The 21,885-nt window shown below is 56.1% G+C and overlaps 1 protein-coding gene across 8 annotated transcripts in view; it reads right to left on the reverse strand.

Moving 5' to 3' along the window:
- The window catches only part of LRP5 (LDL receptor related protein 5), a 108,699-nt gene that overhangs the window by 59,558 nt on the left and 27,256 nt on the right, over nt 1-21,885 (reverse strand). For all 8 annotated transcript variants that reach the window (XR_009542291.1, XR_009542290.1, XM_060158318.1 and 5 more), the window contains exons 2-5: nt 20,136-20,532; nt 14,442-14,639; nt 10,022-10,218; nt 8,927-9,058 (exon numbers count right to left, since the gene is read on the reverse strand). Coding sequence is in view for 6 of the 8 variants with exons in the window: in XM_060158318.1 (XP_060014301.1) it covers nt 8,927-9,058; nt 10,022-10,218; nt 14,442-14,639; nt 20,136-20,532 (924 nt within the window). In the remaining 2 variants the exon portion in view is untranslated. The remainder of the gene's footprint in view (nt 1-8,926; nt 9,059-10,021; nt 10,219-14,441; nt 14,640-20,135; nt 20,533-21,885) is intronic.

Genomic DNA, 21,885 nt, shown 5'->3' on the forward strand with positions numbered 1-21,885 from the left:
TTAGCAATTGATTTTCTCCACTGCCCCCCGGGGGTAAGTGGTTGGACAAACACTGAGACCACAAGCTGGCACCCAGGCCCAGGAAACCGCGCCGAGCGGCCGCAGGGTCACAAGGCGCAGAGGAAGTGGCCAGGCCGGGCACCGGCTCCGCTGGAAACCCGAGGCCCGAGCAGCTGTCCCCCCGCACGGCCCACCCCCGGCCTCCAGGCCAGCACTCGGGGAGGCTGCAGCCCCTGGGAACCACCAGCCAGACAGGCACCCCAGCCTGGAGCTGGGGCTGTGTGCACGGTGTCACCCCTGCCCTGCGTCCAGGGGTGGCCGGATAGCAGCCAGGTTAGCGCCAGCCCTGTGACCCCCAGAGGCCAGCCCCGCTGCCTCACTGAGTGACGCTGAGCGAGTAAGCTGGCCTGTGTCCTCACAGGTAGCACTCGGGTGTGGATAAGGTCCCCAGCGAGGCTGGGAGGTCCCATGACAAAGCGGGCGAGCCCCGGAGCTCGAGGCCACCGCCCCAGAGCACGTCCCCTCCCAGCGGCACTGAACACACACCCAGGTACCCAGGGGGGTGGGGAGAGAGAGACACGTTTGAACGAAGTATGGCCGGCTGGACAAATTAGAAGTGGGCAGCCTGGTCCCCCGAAAGGCAGGAGTGCGGGCTGAGGGCTGTCAGACAGCTGGGGACTTGCATGAGGAAGTCTGCGTCCCACCTCTTCAGGCAGGTGGCTCAGTTCTTTAAAAAGCCCACACGGGGGCCTTGCTGGTCCACACGGAGGGCAGACCAGAGGTGTCCCACAGATGACCTTGGTGCACCACATGTGGACTCCCCCGGGGCCCAGGCGGTGCAGGGCAGGGGCTGGGGCAGACCCTGAGCCAGGCTGCCCGGGTTCAGGTCCCATCTCTGTCCCTTCTTCCGTGGCCTTGAGCGAGCTCTGCCTGTCCTTGGCTATGAAGCAGGCTAGCCACAGAGCCTCCCTCACACAGCGCCACCCTCCCCCCCCCCAGCCCCCAGGAGCACCAATGAGCACAGAAACGTTATTACTGGGCTTGCCCACCCTGCCCAGCAGTGGAGGCCAAAATCACAGAGTGGGCTGAGCCATATGAAAATGCCACCTCTCTAGCTCAAGGTGGTCAAGCAGCAGTGGTTTACACGGTTGAACCCAACTCAAGCGCCCTGCACGTGACAGCTTATAAGGCACTTTCAGAGATACGATCTTGTCCGATAACTCCCAGGTCGACGAGGCACGAAAATCCTGCATTTCATCGGGGTCACAGCCACGTGCTGCGGGATCCGGGACAGACTCAGATGTCTCGACTCCCACCCAAGCCTGTCCCTGGGGGTGGCCGGGAAGGGACATGGGGAGGCCCCTATTGGCACAGTCGCCGGAGTCGTTCCCGGTCCCAGGACGACCAAAGAACCTCAGCTCTTCCACGGCAAAAGCTCTTGAAGGCAGCTAGCCGACTTCCCAGCTCTCTCCCCGGGCCTGGCGAGGCCCACGGGAAGCCAGCATCCCTCCCTCCTCGTGGAGGTGGGAACAGAGCCTGACACACCTCTCGGGGGGCTGGCAGCATCTGAACAGAGGCCTGAAGGAGCCCCAGGGGTCAGCCCAGCAGACCCGGGGCCTCTGGTCACCGCCCCCAGGGCACATGGAATTGGAGAGTCGTCCCAGGCCCAAGGGCACAGTCAGCGGTACCCAGACAGGGAATCTGCAGCTGTCACCAAAGCCAGAGCGGGCACGAGGGGCACATGGCCAGGAAGGGCAGCCTGGGAGCTGGGGGGGTCTACAAGGGCCTGGACCCTAAGAGCCCAGAACTTGTCTCCAAAGCTGAGGGGAGCCGTCTCAGCTCCGGGGTCAGTCTAGGGCCAGGTTGGAGCTGGGCTCAGCTGCAGAAGCAAGGGGCATGTCGGACAGGCTAGGAGGGACGGGGCTAGTAGGGGAGGGGGTGACCGCAGTCTCACTCTGCGGCCAGTGCACACGGGCATCCGTATAGCTGACACACCCAGGAGGCGCCGTCTGCCTCGGGCCCCAGCCCCACGATGACACTTTTCTCTTTCTAAGAATATGACATGCTCCCCTCTCCTCTTTTATTAGGTTTAAAAGTTAGTCTTCAGACTCAGACACAAAAGAACACATGCTGTGTGGCTCCATTTCTGTGACGCTCCGGAACAGGCAAAACTAATCCGCGGTGATAGAAGTCAGGACAGCGGCTGCCTCCGTGGGGCGGGGGGAGCTGCCGAGGGCACCAGGGAATTTTCTGGGTGGTGGAAACGTTCTGTATCTGTCGAGGGGTGGTGGTTAGGCTGATGTATACAACTGTCAAAGCTCATCAAAACGTACACTTAGAATCTGTGCACTTTATTGTCCGCACGTTATACCTCAATTTCTTACAAAAAAAAAAGTTAGTGCTTGGGCTTGTTACACAATTTCCTGGGACTGTGCAATCTGATTTTCTTGCTGTTAAAAATTCACGGTCCATGGCTGAGAGCGGCAGCTGCCTTCTGTTTGCAGAGCCGACGCCAATCACAGCCCGGGCGGCGGCGGCCTCAGCCACAAGGGCCTCTTTTCTTTTCCCTTCGACCTACTTCCCTGATAAGTGACAAGACAGCCAGACTGGGAACAAACGCACCCCTTATTCCTTGGCCCTGAGCCTCGGCTAATCCTCCCGGACAGACGGATGGATGTGAGGGGCCCAGTTGTCAGTCTGCCCGTCAGACCCGACAGTGGACGCCTCTGTTCCTCCCGCTGCCTCTGCCGGCCACATCCCCGCCGTCTTTTTGTTTCCTGTCCCCGAGAACATCTGTTAAAACTCCTTCTTGGCAAGGTGCGGCAGGCGGACTGCAAATCACCAGGCCCCCAACTCCCGCCCTGCCCCGACGGCAGCCTCATCTGGAAAGGCCGGGGCGGGGGGAGAGAATGATGCCCCAGCACAGCCTGGCCACCCCCAGGTGGTGAGGCCACACGCCCTGGACACGGGCCCACGGGTCACTCGCCCAGGTTGCTCAGGCCCGGAGGAGGGGGGCGCACGGCCCAGAAGCCTCCGGGCACGAGGAACACACAGGGACAAAAGTCAAAACAGCAGGGCAGGTCCCACAGAGGTCCAGCCCAAGGGCAGCAGGAGTCTCCCTCGGACGTGGTGGCAACTCCCAAAGAAGGCCCCGCTGCTGCCGTTTTTAGCCCATTCCACATAATTGGAAAAACATGGGGAAAACCAAAGCCAGCTGGGCACCTCCGTCTGTGCAGCTGCGAGGGAGGGTGCGGGGAGGCCCATGCTTCAGGCTGGAGGGCGTGCGGGCGCACGGCCTGGCCCAGGATGGGCTCCTGGCCCGCTCGCGCCTGGGGGACAAGAGTCACTCGGCCCCCCAGGTCTCACCCAGCCCCCAGCAGAGCCAGAGCTGAGGAGGGGCCACTTGCTGTGACATCCTTCCCAGTCTCAGAACCTACAGGACCCTCCCTGGGGACCTGAGACACGGCACCCCAGAGCCAGTGGGTGTTACCCAACCCGCAGGGCCGTGGGACATGAGACGCCCCTCAGGCCAAAGGCAGGGAGTCCCGAGTCTCCCATCCTGAGTGTTCCGCCCCCCCCACCCCCGCACCCGGAGCAGGGGGAGGTCCTCTGATCTCCCCAGGTCACATGCGAGGAAACTGCAGCTCGGAGGGCTGACGGACTCCCCGCTCTGCCGGCGTCCAGCAGCGAGCGATTCCGCCCCCACTGCATCCTCTGCTTCTCGGGGGACCCCTACATGTCCCTGGGATGTCGCAGGCCCCCATTCTCTGGGGTCCGAGCATCACCCCATCTCAGTTCCTTCCTTGGGGAAGGCAATGACCCCTACACAGGGCTGGCTCTCATTTGCTCAAAATCAGGAAAAGATGGGATTCACACATGTCACAAAAACTTCTTCACCTTCAGCTCCACGAAGCATAAAAGGTCAGACACCTGGGATGAGAGCCCCAAGAATCCACAAGTCACGCCCTGGCTTCAAATCCTGAGGTGTTTCCGGCTGTGCGGGTGGCCCGACCCGCTGCCCAGCGGCTGCCTGGGGCTCGTGTCCAGTGCAGAGGCAGCTCTCCACCTCCCATGCCCTATCCCTTGTCGTGGAGACTGATTTGCTGGGGCCGGGGAACCTGGATGTGACATAAGGGGCCGAGCAATTCCAACACAGCCAGGTCCCTGCCCCCCCCAACCCAGAAACCCTCCAGCCCGACGCCGGCCTGCATCCCACAGAAAGGAGAGCCACGTGCCCGGCGCCCTCACCGGCTGTGTGAGGAGGGCTCCCCAAACCCCACACCCCCTCCCAGCTCCTCTCGGCACCAGCTGGCCTCCACGTCCACTTCTGGTTCCAAATGTCCAGGGAAGAACTGCTCTCCTGCCATCTTGCCTGCCTGGCTCCTAGTTCAAGTTCAAATTCAAGCACAGTTCATATTTGTGGGGCATCCAGGCCTTCCTCTCAACAACCCCATGAATCGGGTACTACGATCATCCCTTTTTACATCTGAGGAGACAGAAGCACAGAGAGGCTGAGTCAATTTCCCAAGATCACACAGCCTGGACGTGAGTTAAGGTATCGTAAAAGGAAGACTGGACATAGAAAGCCATCACAGGATTGAAAATCACTCTTCAATTCTGGGTTTGCCTGAGACGGAATTTCCTTTTCACCCCAAAAATCTCTGGCAGGCTCTCAACCGCAGACCAAAGCCATGTTATATCTGTTGCCTCTGACACAGCCCCTTCTGGATGGAAGTCACACCTGCGCGGGTTTTGTCCATTTCTGTCTTTCCCGAAGGCCTTTCCTCTAGCCCAGGGCCAGTTCCTGAGCCCCCACTGTGTGGCCTGGGCTCTTCACCACCACCCCCCCAGCACACTGGACCTCACCAATTCCAAAGCCAAGAAGAGATCCCCAAGTGATCCCAGGGCCTCCTCGGCCAGCCCCGGAATTCCATCCTCCCACTGGACACACCGGGCCTCAGAAGACCCTGGCGGCTCTCCATGGGCACCGCTCTCTTCCGGCCGGTGAGGTGTCTGCACCAGGTCCTCAGAGCTCTGCTGGTGACATTCAGTAGGATTTAGTGTCTCATTTTCTTCCCATTACCCTCGTGTTACCAGCCACTGTCTCCAGGCAGCGTTCGCATCTGATACCCTGCACGTCGTCAGCACTCAAAACCCACATTCCACGTGTAATTTATGTCCACCAGGATGCAGAACTGCATCGCCGAAGGAGCCTGGCAGCTCAGAAGGCCGCCTGAGGAAAGGAAAGTGGCTACCGCGCTCAGGTGATAGGATTGGGCCTTTTAATCAAACATTGTCCTTTAACATGATATTTTGTGGCAAGGAATAGAAACCGGAGGGTGAGAGACCCGTGTCCTAAAGCCCCCAGTTTGCCACGGAGCCGTCACTTTTTGTGACATCTGAGGCCCGAGGCCCCATTAGGTCCTCGCTCACAGAACCGCCTCTGACTCGCTCTGTCGTCCAAACAGACAGAAAGGCCCTCGGGGACAGGACCCCTTTCTCACTCATGCCCGGCTGAAGAATATGGAGAGGTGTTTGAGAACCACCTCGAATTTCCAGAAAGCCATCTTGGGGGCAAACCCTTGAAATGCTCTGAGAAGCTTGTGGGTTTCTTCTCGACTTCAACGAAAACATTTAGAAAATTGTTTACCCTTTCCCACCCCAGCTGCCCCGGACCCCTTTAACTTCAAACAGGTCCAGGGCAGCAGGTACAGGAGCCGCCATTGACCCCCGGAACCAACCAGTGCATTACTGGGAAGCAAGTGGGGTGGGAACCAGTCTTATAAAAACCAGGACCCCAGCAGTCACATTCTCATGCAAAGCAAGGCTCCTGTCCCATGGCTTCTGTCCCTCTGTGAGCTCCTCCCTCCTTCTGACCTAACACCCTAGACAGGGCAGCTGGAGCAAAAGCAGGAGGACGCAGGCTCAGTGTAAAGACAGCCCACGCCTGCCTCTGTGCAGACCCCCACCCAAGCAGGAGCCCCTCGGAATGACAACAAAAACGTTTTTCTTCCGCGCACTTGGCATTCTCCAACTGGGTTATTTGTAAAAGTGTCCTTCACGGCTCGGGGGGCGCAAAAACAGTTCAGGTAAGACCAGGGAAGGTGGCCGCAGAGCTGAATCCCGGGGAATCTGCGGGCTGGCCGTCCTCCTGAAGGAGGCTGGGAACCAGCTTCCGACAGGAAGGACAGGCTTTGCTGCTAATCCCCCAGTTTCTACCCACCCCCACCCCCCCGCCCGCCGTAGGTGTCGGTATCAGCACCCACTGCAGAGCTTCCGGCCCCTCCTCCAGGAAGCCCTCCACCCCAGGCCTCCTCGCCCCGCAGTTAATGCCTGCAGAGGGAACAAAATGCTCTCAAAGGGCTCAACCCTGGGCAGTGGTCCCCAGAGCTCAGAGGCTCCAGCTACTGGGATGCTAGGAACCCGAAAGGAGCCTACAGCCTCGGCCTCTTCTGGTTGGAAAAGAAATGGGGCCTCCCCCAGGAGTGGCAGGACCCCTGGACAACAGAGGTAAACCTAGCCCCTTGGGCCTGATGAGCTGCCAGTGGTGTGAATGGGGGGCATGGCTGCCGTATACTGTGTACCCACTACTCACAGGGCACCTTGTAGGCACTTGCAACTCCTATTAATGCACTGGGTCCTCCACAGCTTCCCTGGCAGGGGGTGGTCCGTGGCACCCACCCTCATCTCACAGATAAGAAAGGGAGGCACCAGGCACCATCCACGCCAGATGACCAGTAGCTCTCTGTACCCCAGGGTAGCCTGGGCAAGTCGCTTCTGGAACTCCAGGCTTCTCCAGCTGTGCAGCTTCACTGGACCATGACTCTGGGCTTCTATGAGGGTTCACACCTCATTTTTGCCCACACCCCACTCCTGGGCCCCTTAACAGAAGCGGCTGCACAAGGTCCCCCGTCGGGGCAGGCACTACTGCATGACCCACCTTTCTGGGGGGTTGTGTCCATCCCTATTCCTTCCCCAAATGTCCACACGCAGCCTGGCTCCAGACACCCGGAGTGGGCAGAGATGGCAACCATGCCTGCGTCCCCCTCCCTCTCCCAGAGAAGACATCACCAATCGATCCAACACAGGGTTCGGGCAGACAGCACCCATCGATGGCAGCAACAGACGCCACATCCAGATCCTTCTAGCTCCAGGGCCAAGCCCCAAGCCAGCACTCTCACGGCAGCAGGACTCGGAAATTGCAAAATCACAAACAGAAGAGAAATGTCCGACAAGGGAAACACGGTTCACAGGTATGCCCGCTTGATAAAACATTCTTCAGACACTAAAACGCAGGTTTTTGAAGCATACATACCTCTTGTCATTGCAAATGCTCCTGCAATAATGTCAAGTGAAATGTATAGACACACGTGGACAAAACAGCAGAGTTAGATACATGGAAATGTTTAGACTATCTCCAGATTTCCCTTAGTTTCTCCAAGACACAAAGCAGAACTGGCCCCGTAACATGCAAGAACCACTGCAAAATGAAAATGCAGAGCCCCTTGTGCAAAAATTATTAAGCATTTCAAGTCAACAACAGAGCACGAAACCAAGCACGGGGCCCTTCGGAACTCGAGGGCCCATGTGACTGCACAGATCAGACACCTGTGAGGTCAGTCCTGATACCAACTGCTTCCTGCCTCAGAGCAGCCCACAGGCTCTTCCTTCTCACTGTTCCTTCTCCCTCCTAATCCTCTAAGCCTCAACTTAAATGGTGCCTCCTGGGAAGGACCTTCTCTGGCCGTCCATCTCAGGTAGCCAGCCCCCCTGCTGGGCTGGGCTGGGCCCTGGATGTCCCCAGGGACAGGCTGTATCCTGGATGCGTCTCATTTCTGGGAGAGCACATCCCGAGCCCCACACCTGGCAGTAAAGGCCCCCAGGCAGTGCGATGGAGAAGGGCGACACTTCTTTAAAAACAGCACGAGTCTTTGAAGCGGCAAGTGCCCGAAAACCAAAGGGGAGAATCAAGAGGTGGAAAAATACCTACAGCAAAGAGAATCACCTGCGTGGGGGGCAGGCGATCAACTGAACTTGGTGCAACCAAAGAAAGCTCCCATTCAGGATGTGTTCACAACCTAGGTTTCCACGGCATGCCGGGGTATGGGGGTAGGGGGTAGGGTTATTACAGCACAGAGTCCATGCGAATGGGATGCAAGGATAAAAATGAATTACAGGGACTTCCCTGGTGGTCCAGTGGTTAAGAATCCACCTTCCAATGCAGGGGACGCAGGTTCGATCGCTGGTCGGGGAACTAAGATCCCACATGCCGCAGGGCAACTAAGCCCACGCGTTGCAACTACAGAGCCCATGTGCCCTGGAGCCCGCAGGCCTCAACTAAAGTGAAGCCCGCGCGCCACAACGAAAGATCCCACATGCCACAACAAAGATCCCACGTGCCGCAACTAAGACCCAACAAAGCCAAAAATAAATATTTTTTGAAAAAAGGAATGACAAATTCCATATCAACGCTCATGAAAAAGCAGAAAAGCAAAGACATGAGCTCCCAGGAGGGCCCGAGGTACTACAGCGGTGGGAGCACTTGGAAGGGGCGGGAGGAGCGGAGGATGTGTCTGCTGGGAACCTCCTTTCGCACACTCTCTAACACCATTGCTCTTGTTACAATAAACACAGTTTTGATTCAATAGCCAAAGACAGCCAGCTTTTAGGGTGCGACTGCGCGTGCCGGCAGTGCGCTCGTTACTTGGGGGTCTCTGCCATCTGGCACGACCCCGTCTTACAGATGGGCACCTGAGTTCCAAGGTCGTTCGCCCATCAGGCAGCAGAGCCCAGATCTGACCTGAATCCCGGCTGCTCGGCTGTCAGCGCTCAGAGCCCGGGCCGCGTGAACCCCTCCCCAAGGAAAGCAGATCGTGGGGCACCCAGGTTGGTGGCCGCCCCTCCCGCCAGCCGCTCCCTGGCTCACCTGCCTTGCACGTCTGGCCGTCGTCCTGAAGCTGCACGCCAGTGGGGCAGGCGCACGCGTAGAAGGGCTCCCTCGGGGACAGCAGGCACAGGTGGGAGCAGCCGCCGTTGTTCTCCTCACATTGCGTGTGGTCTGGGAGACAGGGCAGGCGGGAGGAGGTTCCGGATGGGCCCTAGACACCCACGCCCACCACTCCCAGTGTGGGCATCCTCCCCGCCCTGCCCCCTCTTCCCGATCTCCTACCACAAGAAACCCCATCTTCTTCAGGGCCCCTCAAAGGACACCTCCTCTGCGGAGACTGTCCCCAGCCCTCCCTGGCAGGATCCCAGGACCTGCCTGCGTGGTAAGGGGAGGCCCTGGGTCCGGGGGGTCCTGGAGCAGAGGCCTGTCTTATCTCTGTGACATGCCTGGACCCCATGGGCTCTGCACAGAAGCTTGGTGGCCACACCTGGCCACTGGGCCGAGCCTCTGGTAGCTGATGACAATGTTTTCATTCTCCCAAGCCCTTGCACAACCAGCGTGCAAATGAACTGACAAATACTCCTGGCATCTCACTCCACCCAGGACAGGGTGGAGGGTGGTACCCATGAAATGCAAAGCATTAAACCCACCTGCGTGTAAGGACCACAATGTTCTCCCCAGAAAACCACTCCAGAGAGCCCCACCCCTGGGAGCCCACTCTTAAGTACAAAGTTGGAACCTTCAACAGCACCGTGGCCAGAATCCGCCCCGCTCCGTGGTCCCCATGGGAACCAGTGGGGTCCCCGTAAGAACAGGTGGTGGTCCTCGTGGGAGGGGGCGAGCCCGAGGCCCTGGCCCTGCTTGCTGGCTGCCTGTCACAGGAGCTTTTCACCATCAGGGACCCCTGCCACGACCCCATGGGGACCCCAGGCTGAGAACTTTGACTTGGAGCAGATTTTTCATGAATAAACACGTAACTTCCACTGGGCCTTGAAAACAGGGCAACCTTCCTTGGGAATCCCTCTGCCACCCCCGAGGACCGCTGGGGCATGACCCTGCCTGAAGCAACCCCGACGCCAGCTCTGCAGAGGGGCCTCTCCCAGCTGCCCCACCCCCAGCCTGGCCCCGACTTACAGTAAGGCTGCCGCTCTGGGCTGAGCACTTGGATGTCCATGGGCGAGTAGAGAGCGCTAAGGATCTCCTTCCTCTTGTCTCCAGTCCTCTTGTTACAGGCGTGGATGGAGCGGGTCTGCCAGTCTGTCCAGTACAGAGTGTCTCCAGAGAGCGTCAGGGCAAAAGGGTGCGTCAGACTGCCCTCCACGACCTTCTGCCTGTGGGTGGGGGGGGGGGAGGCGGGTGGAGGAGCCGTCAGGGGGTCCCCACTGTGCTCCCCATTTTGAAAGCCTTCCATTGTCACTGCTGACCCATCGACATCCCGCAGGACAACAGGAGCGGTGATGGAGCAGCGTGAGACCAGCCCAGGGCATCCCAGGAACCCTCTGCCAGGGTGCGCAGGGCACCTTCCAGACCCAGCCAGCCTCCCGCCACCCCTGACAGTGACGTGGGGGGCCCTGCACACCCAGCTGCTCCCTGTCTAACCCGTTTCCAGAACGGGGGCTGTTGCCAAAGTGCCCCACAGAGAAGAAAGAAGGAAGAAAAGTGGCAGGGAGGACGCCACACCTGGTGACAACAAGCTGATGAGAAGCACACCTGTCCTGCCTGATGCTTTAACAACGTAACACAAATCGGACCAAAGTTACTGATACTTGCTCATTCCTACGATGTCAATAATTTATATTATCAAAGCAAATTAAACTTGTATCAACGTTAAAAAAAAAAAAAGCTATTCTCATCTGTGTATTTATAATACCCAGCAAACGAGAACTTGTTTTTAATGAGATTATGGACGACGGTAATAGAATCGTAATTCACACAGCTGGTAGTATGCGACTATCTGGTTTAATGACCCGCACCCCACTATAAGTTTCCTGAGGTGGACACTGTGGATGGGTGGTCACCACCGTGTCCTCAGTCCCCGGTACAGCACTGAGGAGGGAGTCACACTCAAAAGGTATCACTGAACAACCAAAAATCATACACTCGCGCTCTTTCCCAGCCTGACCTGACATTGCCTCTTCCCTGTTTTCTTCATGTCACTTTTTAAAAAGATTTATTGACTAAAAAGGATCATAAGATAATACTATGAACAACTATATACCAACAAATTAGACAACCTAGACGAAATGGATAAATTCCTAGAACCATACAATCTTCCAAGACTGTATCGTGAAGAACCAGAAGATCTGAATAGTTACCGATAATTAGTAATGAAATTGAATCAGGAATCAAAAAACTTCCCCAAAACAGAAGTCCAGGTCCAGATGGCTTCATAGGTGAATTCTAACAAACATTTAAAGAAGAGTTAATACCTATCCTTCTCAAATTATTCCAAGAAATAGAAGAGGAAGAACAGAATAGCTATTACCAAAAAGACAAGAAACGATAAATGTTGGCAGCGATGTGGAGAAAAGGGAACCCTCGTGCACTGTTGGTGGGAATGTAAATTGGTGCAGGCACTATGGAGAACAGCACGGAGGTTCCTTAAAAAACTAAAAATAGAACCACCATATGATCCAGAAATCCCACATCTGGGTATTTTCCCAAAGAAAATGAAAACACAAATTTGAAAAGATATATGTACCCCTGTGTTCACTGCAGCATTATTTACAATGGCCAAGATATGGAAGTAACCTAAGTGTCTGTCGAGAGATAAACTGAATGGATAAAAAAAGATGGGGGGTGTGTGTGTGTATACACACACACACACACACACACACACACACACAACGGAACACTACTCAGCCATAACAAAGAATGAAATCTTGTCGTTTGTGGCAACATGAATGGACCTGGAGAGTATTATGCTAAGTGAAAAAGGTCAGACAGAGAAGAACAAATACCGTATGATTTCACTTATATGTGAAATCTAAAAAACAAAAGAGAAACAGATTCATAGATACAGAGAACAAACAGGTGTTTGCCAAAGGGGGCGGGTAGGGGAAGAGATGAAACAGATGAAGGAGATCAGAGGTACAAACTTCCAGCTACAAGATAAATAAGTCATGGGGGACTTCCCTGGTGGCTCAGTAGTTAAGAATCCACCTGCCAATGCAGGGGATGTGGGTTCGAGCCCTGGTTCTGGGAAGATCCCATATGCCGTGGAGCAACTAAGCCCATGCACCACAACTACTGAGCCTGCGCGCTAGAGCCCACGAGCCACAACTACTGAGCCCATGTGCCACAACTACTGAAGCCCGCGCGCCTAGAGCCCATGCTCCGCAACAAGAGAAGCCACCACAATGAGAAGCCCGTGCACCGCAACGAAGAGTAGCCCCCCGCTCACCGCAACTAGAGAAAGCCTGCACGCAGCAATAAAGACCCAATGCAGCCAAAAATAAATAAATTTTTTTAAAAAATCGAATCTTAAAAAAAAAAATAAGTCATGGGGAAGAATGTAACGTACACATAGGAAATACAGCCAATAATACTATAATAACTTTGCTTGGTGATGGGTGGTTAGCTGTTCTCATTGTGACCATTTCATAATTGAATCACTATGTTTTACACCTGAAACTAATATAATATTGCATGTTAATTATAACTCAATAAAACATATTAGGGCTTCCCTGGTAGCACAGTGGTTGAGAGTCCGCCTGCCGATGCAGGGGACGCGGGTTCATGCCCCGGTCCGGGAAGATCCCACATGCCGTGGAGCGGCTGGACCCATGAGCCATGGCCGCTGAGCCTGCGCGTCCGGAGCCTGTGCTCCGCAACGGGAGAGGCCACAACAGTGAGAGGCCCGCGTACGGCAAAAAAAATAAAAAAATAAAAAAAATAAAACCCAGACTCATAGATACAGAGAACAGAACTCAGAGATACAGAGAACCCCTGCTTCCAGGGGAGGGGGGTGGGTGAAATGGGTACAGGGGATCAAAAGGTGCCAATTTACAGTTATAAGATAAGTAAGTCTTGGGGATGTAACATACAGCATGGTGACTATAGTTAACAATATTGTACTGTATACTTAAAAGGTGCCAAGAGAGTGGATCTTAAAAGTTCTCGTCACAAGGAGAAAAAAATGTAACTCTCTATAGTGATGGATGTTAACTAAACTTATTGCGGTCATCATTTTGCAATATACACATATAACAAATCACAACAAATCACAACGTCATACACCTAAAATGAATACAATGTTATATGCCAATTATATCGCAATCAAAAACCAAAAACAGGACCTCCCTGGTGATGCAGTGGTTGAGAATCCTCCTGCCAATGCAGGGGACACGGGCTCGAGCCCTGGTCCGGGAAGATCCCACGTGCCGCGGAGCAACTAAGCCCGTGCGCCGCAACTACTGAGCCCGCGCTCTAGAGCCCGTGAGCCACAACTGCTGAGCCCACCTGCCACAACTACTGAAGCCCACACGCCTAGAGCCCGTGCTCTGCAATGAGAAGTCATGCAATGAGAAGCCCGCGCACCGCAACGAAGAGCAGCCCCCACTCACCACAGCTAGAGAAAGCCCGTGCGCAGCAACGAAGACCCAACGCAGCCAAAAATAAATTAATTAAATAAATAAATTTAAAAGAAAACAAAACCAAACATACAAAACATGTCTTGAGGTGAAATTCACGTATCACCAAATCAACCATTTCAAAGTGAATAATTCAGGGCTGCGTGGCACATTCACCATGTGCAACCACCACCGCCAGCTGTTTCCCAAACATTTCCACCCCCACAGGAAAACCCTGAGCGTACCAAGCAGGTACTCCTCATCTCCCCTCCCCCCGCAGCCCCCGGAAACAGCCGTCTGCCCTCTGTCCCTAAGGATTCGCCTGTTCTGGACTTTTCACATCCATGAAGTCACACGATATGTGGCCTTTGGTGTCCGGCTTCTTTCACTTAGCAGCATGTTTTCAAGGCCCATCCATGGTGTGGCATCCACCCGTGCCTCATTCCTTGTTATGGCTGAGCACCACTCCATTGCACAGATATGCCACAGTCTTGCTTATCCATCCGTCGCTCATCTGCTGGTGGACGTTTCAGCTGTTTCTACCTTTTAGCTATTGTGGATGCTCCCGCGATGGATATTCGTGTACAAGTATTTACTTCGATACCAACTTTCAATTCTTTGGGGGCATAAACCTAGGAGCAGAATTGCTGGATCCTACGTTAATTCGATGCTCACCCTGAGGAGCCATGAAACTGCTTTGGATGTAGGGCTCTTTAGCCTTTGCGATCCCACTTAGAATGAGCATTCTACATTTTGCTATAAAATAGATGCAGATGCCACCCCAGACCCTGCTTGGGTGGGATGTCAGACATGGTGTGTGCACTGTTATGGACCTTAGCTCTGAAAAGGCCTGCAGGCCTCAGGCCCCCAGGGTTTCAGGTCTGAGACCACTGGCCTGAGTTGGGAAGGATCAGCCAACGCCCAGCTGGGACTGGCCAGGGCCCCGTGGGGAAGGTGGGGGCCCAGAGCCAGGCGGAACTTACCGGAAGGAGCCGTCCAGGTTGGCGCGGTGGATGAAGCTGAGCTTGGCGTCCGCCCAGTACAGCTTCTGCTCCTCCAGGTCGATGGTCAGCCCGTTGGGCCAGTAAATGTCCGAGTCCACAATAACCTTCCGGGTGCTGCCATCCATCCCTGCCCGTTCGATCCGGGGTATCTCTCCCCAGTCTGTCCAGTACATGTACCTAACAAGGAGGACAGAAGCACGATGAGAAAAGCTCGTGTTTGTTTCGTTTTTGATTTCTGTCTATATGAATGCAAGCATATGAAACAGAGACAGTGAATTTGCCCTGAAATCTCGCCCAATGTTCCGGGCCAAGGGTAACATTACTTCCGATTTGCTTTCTAAGCAGTCAGTAATATATTAATTTTTTCTTTTTTTTTGGCTGCTCTGCTTGCAGGATCTTATTAGTTCCCCAGCCAAGGATTGAACCCAGGCCCTCGGCAGTGAAAGCGCAGAATCCTAACCACTGGACCACCAGGGAATTCCGTGTAATATATTAATTTTTAATCAAAGTTGGATAATCAAATATACTTGTTTCCACTTGTTCTCATTTAGCAACATATTCTAGGTATCCTCTTCTTACTAGTCGAAACCCTCCTTGTTCTTTTAATGGCTATATAGTACGGTAAATTATTTAAGTGAAACCACTTAGAACGTTTGCGTTGCTTCTGAATTTTTGCTACTATGAAAACGCTGTAAATGAACTTCTAAAAGGCAATTAAAATATGTAAAATGGAATATTATTCAGTGCTAAGAAGAAATGAGCTATTAAGCCATGAAAAGACACGGAGGAACATTAAATGCATGTTACTAAGTGAAAGAAGCCAACGTGAAAAGGCTACACATTCTATGGTTCCCGCATACGACACTGTTGAAGGTAAAACTATGGAGACAGAAAAAGATCAGGGGCTGCCAGGGACTGGGGAGGGATATGCACTGACGGAGCACAGAGGATGTGTAGGGCAGCAAAACGATTCTGTAGGATAATACAACCATGGATACGTGACATTGAATCTTTGTCAAAAGACAAAGGTTAAATGTACGTGGGTATACAGGAACTCTCTGTACCTTGCCCTCAATTTATCTGTGAGCCTAAAACTGCTTTAAAAAAATGACGTCTGGGGCTTCCCTGGTGGCGCAGTGGTTGAGAGTCCGCCAGCCGATGCAGGGGACGTGGGTTCGTGCCCCGGTCCGGGAAGATCCCACGTGCCGCGGAGCGGCTGGGCCCATGAGCCATGGCCGCTGGGCCTGTGCGTCCGGAGCCTGTGCTCCGCAACGGGGGAGGCCACAACGGTGAGAGGCCCGTGTACCGCAAAAAAAAAAAAAAAAAATGAAGTCTGTTAAAAACAACAATGCGTAGGTGAGGTATTCACTGAAACATACCAGTTATTCCTGGGTGGGTTGTGGGTGAGTCAGCTCTGCTGAACCATGTTCTTAGAGTTTCCAGCCAGAAACCACCGCCTCCTTAGAGGCTTCCTTATTTGATGTCCCTTCACATGAGCAGAGATAATAGGCAGGCATCGGGGCTGATGGGTTCAAACCCCACCACGGCCCAGATGTCCAGGAGGGGCGCCCTCTCAGCATGGCTCTTCAGTGGAGAGCAGAGGGAACCGCACCAGCCTTGAGGACATGAGTCCCTTGGGTTTCTGGCCCAGTCGGCTGTGGACAAGCCATGGGGCACAAGGGGTGGCAGACCTGTTTCACTTTACTTTGTCCACCGGTGTCTCTCCGCAGAGAAGGGGGACAGTGCCTGGATTCCCCTTTGAGGAACCCCGCCTCCACTCGAGGTTCATGAACTCTCCAGGTGGTGTGTCTGCTCCCACACCCCCTCCTGGAGGGGGCACAGGTCAGTCCTGAGCAATCAACAAACCCATTACCCTCAGCCTTAGTGGCTGCTTAGAGACAGGCAGATGGGAGTCGGCCTGCAAGGGGAGGGCAGGGGGCCCCCGGGAGCCACCTGTGCCCTCGTGGGAGGGTCTGCCAGGGAAGACAGCGCAAGCCCAGACGGGGAGAGGCGGGGCCGTGGGACACAGCGGGAGCGAAAACAGGCCACTTCTCAGACGCCCTAGTTGCTTGGGCCCATAGGCTTGCTTCCCTTCGAGCTGCTTCTATTACGGATCAAGTCCCCTCCCCGCACTCCCTCTCCACTCCCGCTCTCAGCCTCCACATCTTCAGAGGTAAAACCTCATGCCTTTCAGCAAAGCCTGAGCTGCCGTCCACCAGGGACCAGCAAAGTCATCAGGGACGTGGGGAGAACAGGCCCAGCCTTGCCCTTTGGTGGGGGTCTCTGTCCAGCAGGAAAGAGAAAATGACACGCACACAAGCTGCCACTCCCCCGAGATGGGCGCTCCGAAGGCCACCCCCATCCACGGGGCCGTGGGGCCTTCCCAGAGGGGTGTCACTTCGGAGCTGCTAGACGGGTGGTGACAGACGATGATAATGAGCTCCCGGGGGCTTCACGTGCGGCGAGGGGCCAACCACACCCGGCCATCGTCACCAAGCTCCCCTGCTCTCCAGCCCCCACGGGGTCAGAGAACTTGGAACACCTCTCCAACAAGCTCTCCACTCTGCTCTCCACTGAAGAAGTGACGCAGGGACTATTCCCATTGGACAGGTGAGAAAACCGAGGCTCCGGAAGGCTGCGCTGCCCCAGGTCACAAGCTCTGGGAGCACAACGCGGTTCTCGGGTTGAGGTCAGAGCCTGGCCGCTGTCTGACCCACCCCCCAGCCTGGGGTGGTGGCGAACTTCTCCGGGCACCCGAGGCTCTCAGCAAAGGCTCCCGCCGGCCTGGTGCAGGCACCTTTCTCTCCCACCCCCAGCAGCCTGGCAAGAGCCCAGCCCTCCCGCCGGCTGCCCAGAAGGTGTCGGGAGAATCAGTCTCAGAGCCATCCACTCACATGCTCCCTGAACGCTCCTTGGTGGCCAACGGGAAAGGCCGGAAAATGTGCAGGCTCAGGACCTCCGCGAGGAGCATAATTCACATTCCTTCCCCCGGGTTTCATAACAGAGGCCCGGCTGGTTTCCTTAAATGGGGAATTTGCGAGCCACCCTGTTCCCAGAGCCCAGCTGGCGTGGATGTGCTCGTGCAGAGCCTTCAACGCTGCCACAGGCCCAGCCTAGCTCCACGGAGGAAAATCAACTCCTGAAGCAAAGCCCTGCAGCCTGGTCTCAGCGCGCAGAGGGCAGAGGCTGGCTGCGGTTGTGGTTGTGTGTTATTTTAGGGAAGGGCCATTTTGCATCTTAAAGAGGGGGTTGGGTTTCAGCCCGGCTTTAACTCAAGACCCAGGAGCCACTGCAGCCCCTCCTGGGCTGGGACAGGCCCGGCCCCCCCCCCCCCGCCCAGCGCTGGGCTGATGTCTTCCCGGCCCCGGGTCCTCAGGGCCAGAGAGTCCTCCCTGGAGCCCGCTCTGCTGCCCAAGTGGGCACCTGGTGCTGGGAGTGGAGGTGCCTCCCCAGCCTCGCCGGGATACCTGCCCTTTGCCACCCGTGCTGCTGAACCTGACCAAGTCCAGGCCCTGGGGTCTGTGGTCCTCCTGGCTATGGGGCTCTTGGTCACGTGCACCCTGGGGTTGACGTTCAGACTGAGAACCTTCCTTCCTGATGACGTAGCAGGGGCAGTATCCCCTCATCTAAGGAGGGACCCTAGTTGTGAGGCAGAAAGGCTGCATCACGAGAGGACAGACACACGGAGACAACAGAGGTTCCAACAGGGCCGGGAGGAGGCAGTGATGCTCCCTGTAGACATGAGTGTGTGGCCAGGACAGAGAACGAAGCCCACTGTCCCCGCTCTCAGGACTCAGCCTGAACTCACGGCAAGGACCACCGCCAGGCCAGTGTTCGGCAGAGTGGGGCGCTGCCCATGGTGCCTATGCACTGGCCTGGAGTCCTTCCCTCCTGGGCAACGGTGTCTAAGGGGACGGAGCGGACACTGCTAACCTCGATCACACCACAGACGAAGCTGGGACCAGAGCCCAGCGTTCTCACCGCCATTCGATCCGGTGAGTGGGACACTTAGCACCACTACTTCGCTCCGTCACGCATCAGACACATCACTGGGGCGGCGGGAGATGTGGGGGAGAGGCTGGGGCCTCAGATATCCTGCCCAGGGCATCAACACCAAAGTCAACTCTACCTCAGGGGCAGGGGTGTGATCCCAGCAGGATCTGGGGGAAGAATTCAGAGGCAAGATCAGAAAAGATTTCAAACATTTAATAAGAAAAGACAGGGCCAGAGATGGACCAACTCCTAGGGATGCTACAGGCAAAGCCAGCCTGGGTGTGAGCATGAAGACGACTGCTCCCAACCAAGTACCAAGCACCTCCTCACTGAGCACTTCCCAACCAAGTACCAAGCACCTCCCAACCGAGCACTTCCCAACTAAGTACTAAGCATCTCCCAACTGAGCACTTCCCAACCAAGTACCAAGCACCTCCCAACTGAGCACTTCCCAACCAAGTACCAAGCACCTCCCAACTGAGCATCTCCTAACCAAGTACCAAGCACCCCCCAATGGAGCTCACACACACACAAACACTCAGCTTTTAAACCAGCAGCTCCAGAAGGCGCCAGCTATTCCGACATCAGAAGCCAGTCTAGTGTGCTTTCTCAGTCAACACGCCGAGAAGGCCCCCGTAAGGAGGTTTACTTGGCCACCAAAGAGCCCCCCTCACCCAGGGTGCTCCCCGAGCTACCCACGCACCTGCGCTGGCAGGACAGGCCTCTGCCTCCCAAACCTCATTCCACCCACCCCAGGGCGGGCTGAGAGGCCCTTCCATCCTGGGCTGCAGGCAGTGCGGCCAGTGTTACCACCCCTCCAGGGCAGGGGAGGGCACTGCCAGGGGCAACAGCAAGTCAGGGGCATCAGGACCAGAACCCAGAGTCCTATGGTGTTTCTGTTCCAGATGCCCAACAGCCGTTTCTGACACATGAACAGCAGAGGAGTGGGCAGACCCAGCAGTGGGTCGAGCACGGCCAGGAGGCAGGTGCCTAGCTTGATGCAGCCTGGCTCAGAGTGTGTCCTTCCCAGGTGGCAGGAAGAGGGAATAGAGGGCCGAAGGATGACCGAACGAACAGCTACCGCTCATGAAAGTCTGCAATGAGCCTGGCCTGGCTGGGCAGCTCGGTCATCTCCCCACAATCTCTCCATCCCAGCCTTCAACTCTGCACATGTTCTTAGCTTTGCCGCCACTCACAAAACCCCACCTGGAACTCATGGCTGGGCCCTGAGCCTTCGTAGGTCACGTGAGCTCAGCCAGACTGGGAGGCAGGGGGAAGCAGAGGGCTTCCAGAAGACACCAGAGAAACCATCTGCAGCAAGTTCCCCTTCTGGACAAGGAGTTTCACTTTTTCCCCCCGTTTTCAGCTGATGCAGTCATAAAGGAAGTGAAAGGTGTGAGTTCTACCTGTCAGAGCGCTCGCACCTCCTCGGACACCGTCACACACACATCTGGGACGTTTAGTGATTCGAATCCACGGCCAAGCAGAGGCAGCGAGTTTAAAAAAACCCATAACACAGGGTATCACGGGGAAATGGTTCTCAACAACAACAAATTCTGAAAGCGAACCCATTTAAGACTGCCGCATTTTCTCTAAAAAAGGTACGTGGGCTCAAGTAAGTTCAAGAGAGAAATCACGACCCCACCCACTCGCACCAGGGAGCAGAGGCACTGGGTTTACCCGTGAGCGGGGTCCAAGGCGATGGCCCGCGGCTGGTCCAGGTCCTGCCAGAAGAGGACCTTCCGGGACGTCCCATTGAGATTGGCCACCTCGATGCGATTGGTCTCCGAGTCCGTCCAGTACAGCTTCTTGCCGACCCAGTCGCAGGCCAGGCCGTCGGGCGACACCAGGCCGGAGATGACCACGTTCTGCACGGCAGCCCCCGTCTGGTTCAGGTAGGTCTGCTTGATGGCCTCCTCGCTCACATCCGTCCAGTACACGGCTCCCTTGGAGAACTGGAAATCCACCGCGGCCGCATCCTCCAGGCCACTGACCACAATGGTGGACTCCAACTTGACTCCGCCGGCGTCCACCAGCCGTACGTCCCGGCGGTTGGCAAATAGGAGGAGCGGCGAGGCTGTGGGGGCAGAAGCAAACCATGAGGACCGCAGGCTGAGCCGCAGGCCGCACAGACCAGGACGGGGGGCTAGGTGCCTGGACCCCGCCGGGCCCGTGCCCGAGGCTCCCGGTTCCTTCCTTCCATCCCCAGCCACTGCCGGGAAGGCACCTGGGCGGGCCCAGCCACCCATTCAGAGGCTCGTTCAACGCAGCAGACGGCGGCGCTGCAGTTCCTGAAATCACCGTGTGTCCCACCCAGGCCCCTCCTCTGCAGGGTAGGAGGACGCGCGGAGGGTTCGAGGTCAGGACCGTCTCCGGGGCTCCACCACTCCCACCACCACCATCATTATGTCACGTCTACAGTTCTTTGTGGCAGCAGGGACACGGCAAAGATCAAACACAGGGATGTAACAACTACATCCGAGCTGGGCATCCTGACCTCTTGCGAGGAGGAGATGGCCGCCAAAGAACTTCTGTCCCTAATCTCACCCCTCCCTGCCCCAGGCAGGTACAGACAGGTGATAAAGAGTGCGCATCCTCACAGGCTGACGGCTCTTTGAAGGTCACACACGGCACACAGAGTTGGGCAGGCTCCTCTCTGGGCCCCCGGGCTCTCGGCACACAGGCCTGGGCTGTGGGTGACAGTTCACCCATTTTACAGAAGGGTAAGACAAGGCTTCGAGAGGAACCAAGTTCAGCAGCACACCAGGTGCCACACTCTGGAACAGGCATCGTGTGCTCGCTGCACAGGTGTATTAGTTTGTAAAAAGGCATCACTTTTCTGTGTATACGCACTTCAGTAAAAAGGTTTTTTTAATTAAAAACGGAAGTTTCCCTGTTTTCCCAGCTGCTACAATATGCTGAGGGTCCCAGTGGACCCTGCACTCCAGGACGGCTTGTCTGCCCGTCTAAGAATGCCCTGCCCTGCCCAGGGCCAGCACACAGCAGCTGCTCTATAAATACATTTCACCCACCCCGCTAGCATCCTAGCATCCTAATTTCAAGACAGTGAGTCACCTCTGCTCTGTGAGAGGTGAGAAGGGAAAGGGCGGGGTGCCCAGAAGGGTCTGGGTCCCCACTGTCAGCCAGAGGTTCCACAGAGCAGAGTGGCAGTGACACACACCACCGGAGGCGCTGCCGGCAGTCGGGTGCCTTCCGAGGGTCAGAGGCCGGCCGGTCGGAGGACGGTGGGCAAGGGGGTGATACCCAAGATGAGGGAGGGTCCAGACCTTCAGAGGAGGAAGAATCGTACAGACCAGAGGCAGAGGGCCTTCGCAGGAAGAGTCGTGTGGGATCTGGAGGCCCGTGGACCGAGGCAGAAAAGCTGCTGCAGACACCCCGCAGCACATGCAGGGTGACGGGTGCCCCCAGA

The sequence above is a fragment of the Lagenorhynchus albirostris genome, chromosome 9, assembly GCF_949774975.1.
Source record: "Lagenorhynchus albirostris chromosome 9, mLagAlb1.1, whole genome shotgun sequence".
NCBI lineage: Eukaryota > Metazoa > Chordata > Mammalia > Artiodactyla > Delphinidae > Lagenorhynchus > Lagenorhynchus albirostris.